We start from the raw sequence: 10,264 nt of genomic DNA, 5'->3' as shown, positions 1-10,264 counted from the left end.
TGTTGCGGGGCACAGGCTCTGGACGCGCAGGCTCAGCGGCCATGGCTCACGGGCCCAGCCGCTCCGCGGCACGTGAGGATCTTCCCGGACCGGGGCACGAACCCGCGTCCCCTGCATCGGCAGGTGGACTCTCAACCACTGCGCCACCAGGGAAGCCCCAAACGATCTTGATGTACCACTTTGGACACTGATGAAAGACAGGAGAAAAAGGTACAACTTTTATGAGATGAGTGGAAATCTGAACACTGGATATCTAATGATATCAAGAAAACTTAGGGCTTCCCTGGTGGTGCAGTGGTTAAGAATCCGCCTACCAATGCAGGGGACACGGGTTCAAGCCCTGGTCCAGGAAGATCCCACATGCCGCGGAGCAACTAAGCCGGTGTGCCACAACTACTGAGACTGCACTCTAGAGCCCACGAGCCACAACTCCTGAAGCCCGCACGCCTAGAGCCCGTGCTCTGCAACAGGAGAAGCCACCTAATGAGAAGCCTGCACACCACAATGAAGAGTAGCCCCCGCTCGCCGCAACTAGAGAAAAGCCGACACGCAGCAAGAAAGACCCAACGCAGCCAAAAAAAAATAAATGTTGCAGGAATTCCCTGGCTGTCCGGTGGTTAGGACTCTGCACTTTCACTGCCAAGGGCACGGGTTTGATCCCTAGTCAAGAAACTAAGATCCCACAAGCAAAACCAAAAAAAAAAGTTAATTTGGTTTTGGTATACTGGCATTGTGACTATTTTTTTAAAGTCCTTATTTTTAAGAAATATATACCGAAATATTTGTAGATAAAATGATAAAAATCACCATGTAGAACAACTCATATAGTATGATGCCATTTCCGTAAAGAAATATATATATCATGTTATTATATATAAATACTATACCTCTTCAATATATTTTATACATAGTATAAAATATGTAAGATATAATATTGTACATGTACATAACAGTTTATATTTTACATAGGAAAAATCTAAAGAATATATATCAAGTTGGTAATAGTTATCTCTGAAATTATGGAGAACTTTATAGGCTACATATCTCCAACAAAATTTTTATACAATATTTTTTGTAATCAGACAAAAAAATAAATTTTGGAGGGAAAAATAGAGGTGAGTGTGACATACCTTGAGCTTAGCCCTTGGGACTGAGGAGAGGGGCCCTGCCTGTCGTGGCCCACGGGAACAGTAGGTAGAGGGACAGGACCCTCACCAAGGAGGTCACCTTTGGTCCGAGGTCACACAGAGCCTGGGCTGCGGCTGGCTCTCAGTGCCCCTGCCCCGCACCAGCCCTGGTCATGGCCAAAGAGAGAACAGGACTCCTTCCACAAGGACTGAAGGTGAAGGTGGCGGGGCCCCCAGCATCCCCGCCACCCCGGGCTGAGCGTGGGAAGCCGCCTGCCCTCTTTCCCAGGAAGGGTTAGCTGCGCCATGGTCACCTCTTTGGTTTCCTCCAGGGTGTGGTAATGGAATGAGTCCCGGTCCAGGGAGCGCAGGAGGGATGCATGCAGGTGCCGGCTGGCCTCGATGAACTGCTGTGTCAGGCTCAGTTGCTGCTTCAGCACATCGTTGAGCGCGAAAACGGCCGGGCTGTATGCTGTCAGGGCTGCACCGGGTTCCGTGTCAGTCAGCAGCCCCCGGGGCCCCATCCCCCTGGCCAGACCCGCTCCCCGCAAGGGCCCTGCAGCCCCCAACCATGGACTGTGTCGGGATGCTCTCTGCAGGTGCTGCCACCTTCGGAAGCAGCAAAGGACTCGCCTATTCTGTGCCTCTCTCTACTCAGTAGTAAATGAACCCGCTCTCTTCGCTGACTTTGTGTGGATCTCACACTCTCAGCTCAGCTCCCAGGCAGAACCGGAAGCCTCACCTCGGCGTCCAACACAAGGAAAGAAGGCCAGTGACACGGCTCCCCAAACTGCAACCGCACAGTGCGAATCTAACACTCCTGAACTGTACACTTAAAAATGGGGAAGAGGGTAAATTTTACACTATGAATTTTTAAACACATAATTAAAATAACTTAAAATGCAATTAAAATATAATAATTAACTAAATAAAAGTACAATTAAAAATAACTGCAACCGGGGCTTCCCTGGTGGCGCAGTGGTTAAGAATCCGCCTGCCAATGCAGGGGACACGGGTTCGAGTCCTGGTCCGGGAAGATCCTACATGCCGCAGAGCAACAAAGCCCGTGCGCCACAACTACTGAGCCTGCGCTCTAGAGCCCGCAAGCCACAACTACTGAGCCCGCACGCCACAACTACTGAAGCCGGCGCGCCTAGAGCCCGTGCTCCGCAACGAGAAGCCACCGCAATGAGAAGCCCGCACACCGCGACAAAGAGTATCCCCCCGCTCAGCAACGAAGACCCACTGCAGCCAAAAAATAAAATTAAAATTAAAAAATAAAAAGTTTAAAAATTATAAAAAAATAACTGCAACTGTTAAAAATGATCATTATTAAGACTACACAGTAACATGGAAAAATTGTTGAGGTTAATACTGTGTTTAAAAACAGGAGATTTTTTTTAAGGATATAAATATTTCACATATTGCAACCAATATATTTTAATATCTTCATCTTCTAAAAATGTTAAGAAAATGGAAATGGGGGAAAAAAGGCAGGTTCTAGACGGATCCTTGCTTGTGTCATGAGAGTCATCAGCAGCCCCGCGGGACCTGACACAGACTGGGTTTCCCAAGGTGGCTGCTGGGCGTCTTCCTGTTGCCCGAGGCTGGGCTGGGCCTCCCCAGGGCCCCACGACTCTCCCACACTCAGCAAGGAGGCAAGTGTCACGTCCACAGGGCTGGGCCGCTCAGTACTGGCTGAGTGTCTTCCAGAGGAAAACACCTATGGATTCTGGACAGAGAGGCTCTGAGGGGAACACACAAAATAAAGATGGCCCTGTGGGGGTGGAAGGTTCATAGGTATGTTCCTGGTAGCCTTCCTGTTCTGTCCAACATGGGTGTCCTCGACCTAAGGGACCCACAAGGTGAGCTGGGCTGTTACCTTCTATGGCATCCGCACTGATGACGTGGCTGGCGATGGGTGAGGGGTCCACGTAGGCACCTCCCAGGGCTGGTCCGGTGGCCGCTACGCCGGCCGCTGTCCCAAGGACAAAGGGGGAGAGGTGAGTGGGCAGGATTCAGAGCAATGACTTTCTCATCAACAGGTGTGAGGCTGAAATAAGCTACATGAATCTGTCCTTTTCTCTTTCTGAATGTGATGGCCACCCTCCTTGCTTTTTTAACCGTTACCCCTTCTAAAAATTTCCCAAACCTGCCTCCATCTTTCTGGTAGGTTCTCCCTGTTCAATATACAAGTCAGGTGTGCTGGCTGAAGTGGTCACCACAGCTCAGCACGGCTGACAAATGTGGCATCGTGCCCTCCCCTGGCTCTGCCCTCCTTCCACAGCTATTTGAGGGCTTCGGAATGTTCCCTGGATTCTAACTGGCTGGCTGATTTATGCTGCCTTTTTTCTCCCTCCTTTCAAAGTCAGGCCGCATCTAGGAAATCAGCACCACCAATGTTTTATGAAAGCATCTCTTTATTTTTTATTTTTCACTTTTTTTTTTTAAACATCTTTATTGGAGTATAATTGCTTCACAATGGTGTGTTAGTTTCTGCTGTATAACAAAGTGAATCAGCTATACATATACATATATCCCCATATCCCCTCCCTCTTGCGTCTCCCTCCCACCCTCCCTATCCCACCCCTCTAGGTGGTCATAAAGCACCGAGCTGATCTCCCTGTGCTATGCGGCTGCTTCCCACTAGCTATCTATTTTACATTTGGTAGTGTATATATGTCCATGCCACTCTCTCACTTCGTCCCAGCTTACCCTTCCCCCCACCCTGTGTCCATCTCTTTAAATTGCAAAAACAGAAACAAAAATGGGCACATTTGCTGCCCACAGGCTAGGCTGTCAGAAAGGCAGCAGGAGGACCTGGAGAGGGACACAGAACCAGGGTTTAAAATCCCCTTGAACACCTTCTAGTGATCTGAGTTGGCTCGTCTGACTGACCTTCCTCCCTGAGAAACAGAACAGTCACGCCCCCAGCCAGGTGTGAGGTCCCAGCGGATGTATGACTAAGCCCCCAAATCCAAATGAACAAAGGGAGAACCGCACCCCAGCGCACAGTCTGGAAACAAGCTCTGTCCGTATTGCGGGTGTTGTCTAGACAAGAAAAGGGAGCAGGAGACTCGCTAAAAGAAAGCGACCTTTCCATCCGCAAGGGCCAAGACCAATGCTGGGGACACGAGAAACGATGAGCAGTGCCTGCTGCACCCCAGAAGAGAATCTACCGACAAACGTAGCGAGTTCAGACAACCAGCCGGATGGGCAACACAGCAGCCCTTGGAGCCCCCATGCTGGGGCCCCACAAAGTGCCTGAGGACATGCTGTCCCAGAAGGCGGTTCCTGTCACCCTGGGTAACACTGACATTTGGGGCGGGGTCACTCTCTGGCCAGGCCGTCCTGGCCACTGCAGGATGTTGAGCAGCACCCATGGCCTCCACCCATAGACTTCCCGTCGCCCAAACCTTGACGATGTCTGTCCCCTGGGGCCAGGATCACCCCAGCTGAGAACCACTGCCTTAGTCTTTGGTTTGAAACCTTTCAGTGTTTTAGAGCTTGGAAGACAGTGGGGAGTACCCAAGGAGCCCCCTCTTCTGTGGGAGAGGAAACAGGGTGCTGAGGTCCCCCCAGCTGACTAATGACAACAACCCAGACCTCCTGGCCCCAGGGTTCCTGCCTGTCGTTGCCTCTGGCCTGCCCCTCCCTCCTCCGACCAACATGCTTACCCTTAGCCCACTGGTAGGTGAAGGCGGGATCGAGGGTCTGCACAGCCATCTCCTTCACCATGACTCTTGTAACACCCCTGGCCCACTTTTTCCGAGACTTGGGAGTTGGTGGAGGAAAGTCTGTCTTCAGGCTTGCAGAAAATTCAGACCAAGTCGCCAGCGTCCTGTCAGGAGACTCCTCAGAATGGGGCATCGACTCAGATGCTGTTGGACTGGGGGATTTTTCAAAATCATCCGAATAAGCTGAGCTCACTGTGCTGGCCGTAGGTTCCTGAGACTTTGACCCCAGGCTAGAAGTGCCCTTGGGTCCAGGGGACGAGACGGACCGCTGGCTCAGGCACTCAGAAATCTTGCTTCCAGAGGGGGGCGCCCCAGCCCAGGGGCTTTTGCTGGATGCCTTTTCCCCCTGACCTTTCTAAAACAAAGGATGGCAGAGGTCACTGGAAAGTGTTTTCGAATGAACAAGCTCGGAATACAACTGCGTTAGGATGAGGGCACCCCAAGGGCCCAGGAGGTGAGGGTCCACGCTGTCCTTCCTAGATTTAGGCAGGCTGAGTAGCCTGGTGAGCAGAACTCTCTCTTTTTTTTTTTAAACATCTTTATTGGAGTATAATTGCTCTACAATGTTGTGCTAGTTTCTGCTGTATAACAAAGTGAATCAGCTATATGTATACATTTATTCCCATATCCCCTCCCTCATGTGTCTCCTTCCCACCCTCCCTATCCCACCCCTCTAGGTGGTCACAAAGCACCGAGCTGATCTCCCTGTGCTATGCAGCTGTTCCCACTAGGGATAAATGTAAAATAAATGTAATATCTATTTTACATTTGGTAGTGTATATGTCAAAGTTACTCCAGCTGACCCTTCCCCCTCCCCGTGTCCTCAAGTCCATTCTCTACGTCTGCGTCTTTATTCCTGTCATGCCCCTAGGTTCATCAGAACCTTTTTTTTTTGATTCCATATGTATGTGTTAGCATACGGTATTTGTTTTTCTTTCTGACTTACTTCACTCTGTAGGACAGACTCTACATCCACCCACCTCACTACAAATAACTCAATTTCATTTCTTTTTATAGCTGAGTAATATTCCATTGTATATATGTGACACATCTTCTTTATCCATTCATCTGTCGATGGACGCTTCCATGTCCTGGCTATTGTTAAAGACTGCTGCAATGAACACTGTGTACAGGGCTCTTTATGAATTATGGTTTTCTCAGGGTATATGCCCAGTAGTGGGATTGCTGGGTCATATGGTAGTTCTATTTTTAGTTTCTTAGGGAACCTCTCCATACTGTTCTCCACAGTGGCTGTATCAATTTACATTCCCACCAACAGTTCAAGAGGGCTCCCTTTTCTCCACACCCTCTCCAGCATTTATTGTTTGTAGATTTTTTGATGATGGCCATTCTGACTGGTGTGAGGTGATACCTCATTGTAGTTTTGATTTGCATTTCTCTAATGATTAGTGATGTTGGGCATCCTTTCATGTGTTTCTTGGCAATCTGTGTATCTTCACTGGAGAAATGTCTACTTAGGTCTTCTGCCCATTTTTGGATTGGGTTGTTTGTTTTTTTGATATTGAGCTGCATGAGCTGCTTGTATATTTTGGAAATTAATCCTTTGTCAGTTGCTTCGTTTGCAAATATTTTCTCCCATTCTGAGGGCTGTCTTTTCGTCTTGTTTATGGTTTCCTTTGCTGTGCAAAAGTCTTTAAGTTTCATTAGGTCCCATTTGTTTGTTTTTATTTCCATTTATCTAGGAGGTCGGTCAAAAAGGATCTTGCTGTGATTTATGTCATAGGGTGTTCTGTGTATGTTTTCCTCTAAGAGTTTTATAGTGTCTGGCCTTACATTTAGGTCTTTAATCCATTGTGAGTTCATTTTTGTGTATGGTGTTAAGAAGTGCTCTAATTTCATTCTTTTATATGTAGCTGTCCAGTTTTCCCAACACCACTTATTGAAGAGGCTGTCTTTTCTCCATTGTATATTCTTGCCTCCTTTATCAAAGATAAGGTGACCATATGTGTATGGGTTTATCTCTGGGCTGTCTGTTCCATTGATCTATATTCTGTTTTTGTGCTAATACCACACTGTCTTGATGACTGTAGCTTTGTAGTATAGTCTGAAGCCAGGGAGCCTGATTCTCCAGCTCCGTTTTTCTTTCTCAAGATTGCTTTGGCTTTTCGGGGTCTTTTGTGTTTCCATACAAATTGTGAAATTTTTTGTTCTAATTCTGTGGAAAATGCCATTGGTAGTTTGATAGGGATTGCACTGAATCTGTAGATTGCTTTGGGTAGTAGAGTCATTTTCACAATGTTGATTCTTCCATTCCAAGAACATGGTATATCTCTCCATCTGTTTGTATCATCTTTAATTTCTTTAATCAGTGTCTTATAGTTTTCTGCATACAGGTCTTTTGTCTCCTTAGGTAGGTTTATTCCTAGGTATTTTATTCTTTTTGTTGCAATGGTAAATGGGAGTGTTTCCTTAATTTCTCTTTCGGATTTTTCATCATTAGTATACAGGAATGCAAGATATTTCTGTACATTAATTTTGTATCCTGCTACTCTATCGAATTCATTGATTAGCTCTAGTAGTTTTCTGGTGGCATCTTGAGGATTCTCTATGTAACGTCTGCAAACAGTGACAGTTTTACTTCTTCTCTTCTGATTTGGATTCCTTTTATTTCTTTTTCTTCTCTGATTGCTGTGGCTAAAACTTTCAAAACTATGTTGAATAACAGTGGTGAGGGTGGACAGCCTTGTCTTCTTCCTGATCTTAGAGGAAATGGTTTCAGTTTTTCACCATTGAGAATGATGTTGGCTGTGGTTTTGTCATATATGGCCTATATTATGTTGAGGTAGGTTCCATCTATGCCTACTTTCTGGAGAGTTTTTATCATAAATGGGTGTTGAATTTTGTCAAATCTTTTTATGAATCTACTGAGATTATCATATGGCTTTTATCCTTCAATTTGTTAATATGGTGTATCACATTGATTGATTTGCATATACTGAAGAATCCTTGCATTCCTGAGATAAACACCACTTGATTGTGGTGTATGATCCTTTTAATGTGCTGTTGGATTCTGTTTGCTAGTATTTTGTTGAGGATTTTTGCATCTATGTTCATCAGTGATATTGGCCTGCAGTTTTCTTTTTTTGTGACACCTTTGTCTGGGTTTGGTATCAGGGTGATGGTGGCCTCATAGAATGAGTTTGGAAGTGTTCCTCCCTCTGCTATATTTTGGAAGAGTTTGAGAAGGATAGGTGTTAGCTCTTCTCTAAATGTTTGATAGAATTCACCTGTGAAGCCATCTGGTCCTGGGCTTTTGTTGTTGGAAGATTTTTAATCAGTCTCAATTTCAGTGCTTGTGATTGGTCTGTTTATATTTTCTATTTCTTCCTGGTTCAGTCTCGGAAGGTGGTACTTTTCTAACAACTTGTCCATTTCTTCCAGGTTGTCCATTTTATTGGCATAGAGTTGCTTGTAGTAATCTCTCATGATCCTTTGTATTTCTGCAGTGTCAGTTGTTACTTCTCCTTCTAATTCTGTTGACTTGAGTCTTCTCCCTTTTTTTTCTTGATCAGTCCGGCTAACGGTTTATCAATTTTATCTTCTCAAAGAACCAGCTATTCATTTTATTGATCTTTGCTATCGTTTCCTTCATTTCTTTTTCATTTATTTCTGATCTGAGCTTTATGATTTCTTTCCTTCTGCTAACTTTTGGGGATTTTTGTTCTTCTTTCTCTAATTGCTTTAGGTGTAAGGTTAGGTTGTTTATTTGAGATTTTTCTTGTTTCCTGAGGTAGGATTGTACTGCTATAAACTTCCCGCTTAGAACTGCTTTTTCTGCATCCCGTATGTTTTGTGTCATCGTGTCATTTATTTCTAGGTATTTTTTGATTTCCTCTTTGATTTCTTCAGTGATCTATTGGTTATTTAGTAACGTGTTGTTTAGCCTCCATGTGTTTGTATTTTTTACAGTTTTTTTCTTGTAATTGATATCTAGTCTCAAGGCGTTATGGTCGGAAAAGATACTTGACATGACTGCAATTTTCTTAAATTTACCAAGGCTTGATTTGTGACCCAAGATATGGTCTATCCTGGAGAATGTTCCATGAGCACTTGAGAAGAAAGTGTATTCTGTTGTTTTTGGATGGAATGTCCTATAAATATCAGTTAAGTCCATGTGTCATTTAAAGCTTGTGTTTCCTTATTTATTTTCATTTTGGATGATCTGTCCATTGGTGAAAATGGGGTGTTAAAGTCCCCTACTATGATTGTGTTACTGTCAATTTCCCTTTTTATGGCTGTTAGCATTTGCCTTATGTACTGAGGTGCTCCTGTGTTGGGTGCATAAACATTTACCACTGTTATATCTTCTTCTTGGATTGATCCCTTGACCATTATGTAGTGTCCTTCTTTGTCTCTTCTAATAGTCTTTATTTTAAAGTCTATTTTGTCTGATATGAGAATTGCTACTCCAACTTTCTTTTGATTTCCAGTTGCATGGAATATCTTTTTCCATCCCCTCACTTTCAGTCTATATGTGTCCCTAGGTCCGAAGTGGGTCTCTTGTAGACAGCATATATATGGGTCTTGTTTCTGTATCCATTCAGCGAGTCTATGTCTTTTGATTGGAACATTTAATCCATTTACATTTAAGGTAATTTCTATATGTATGTTCCTATTACCATTTTCTTAATTGTTCTGGGTTTGTTTTTGTAGGTCTTTTCCTTCTCTTGTGTTTCCGTGAGCAGAACTCTTGAAACCCTTCAGCACGAGGCTGCTGCACTTAGCACTGATGTTGTGAGCATGTGTAGCTGGCACGTGGGTGAAATCTGTTAAAGTGTCATTATTATGTATTATCAAAACATGCATTGATAATGAGGTGGTTACTAATATGGAAAGAATCACCATGGGGTGATGCAACAAGTACAGGTTAGTTGTGGGGAAGTTGAAGTGGGATTTGCTTTAATCTTCTGATATGTTAAGTAGCTCTATCCTGTTACTACCTAAATCAGGGTCTCTACCCATGGCACGCTGACATTTGAGACACGAACATTCTTTGCAGCAGGGGCCTTCCTATGCATTGTGGGACACTGGCACAGGACATCCCTGACCACTACCCACTGAATGCCAGAAGCACCCTGCACCCCAGTCATGACCACAGTGTTGCCAGACATTGCCAAGTGTCCCCTAGGGGAGCAATCGCCCCCAGGTGAGAACCACTGACCTAAATGAGGCATAATGGTTGCAAGCCATTCTACCCAAAGACCTAAAACGAAAAATCAGTTTTTTATACTTACTTTCTGTTCCAAGTCTGATTTCTCACTGACAGCTGGAGCCAGATCATCAAGGGATAAAATGTTTATTCTTAAATCTGTAACAAAAATGTAACACGCCGATATTTACTCCACATGCGTTTACCATCCTGTTGTAGGCACCGGGCTA

The 10,264-nt window shown here is 44.9% G+C and overlaps 1 protein-coding gene across 1 annotated transcript in view; it reads right to left on the bottom strand.

Annotated features, from left to right (window-relative positions):
• The window catches only part of CUNH19orf44 (chromosome unknown C19orf44 homolog), a 17,867-nt gene that overhangs the window by 946 nt on the left and 6,657 nt on the right, over positions 1–10,264 (bottom strand). The window contains exons 3-6 of the mRNA XM_007460991.1: positions 10,120–10,193; positions 4,805–5,219; positions 3,010–3,105; positions 1,442–1,608 (exon numbers count right to left, since the gene is read on the bottom strand). Of these exons, the coding sequence (XP_007461053.1) occupies positions 1,442–1,608; positions 3,010–3,105; positions 4,805–5,219; positions 10,120–10,193 (752 nt within the window). The remainder of the gene's footprint in view (positions 1–1,441; positions 1,609–3,009; positions 3,106–4,804; positions 5,220–10,119; positions 10,194–10,264) is intronic.

Source organism: Lipotes vexillifer, unplaced genomic scaffold, assembly GCF_000442215.2.
Source record: "Lipotes vexillifer unplaced genomic scaffold, Lipotes_vexillifer_v1.1 scaffold469, whole genome shotgun sequence".
Taxonomy (NCBI): domain Eukaryota; kingdom Metazoa; phylum Chordata; class Mammalia; order Artiodactyla; family Lipotidae; genus Lipotes; species Lipotes vexillifer.
The sequence above is the reverse complement of the archived record's forward strand: the minus strand, read 5'-3'. Positions and strand labels throughout refer to the sequence as shown.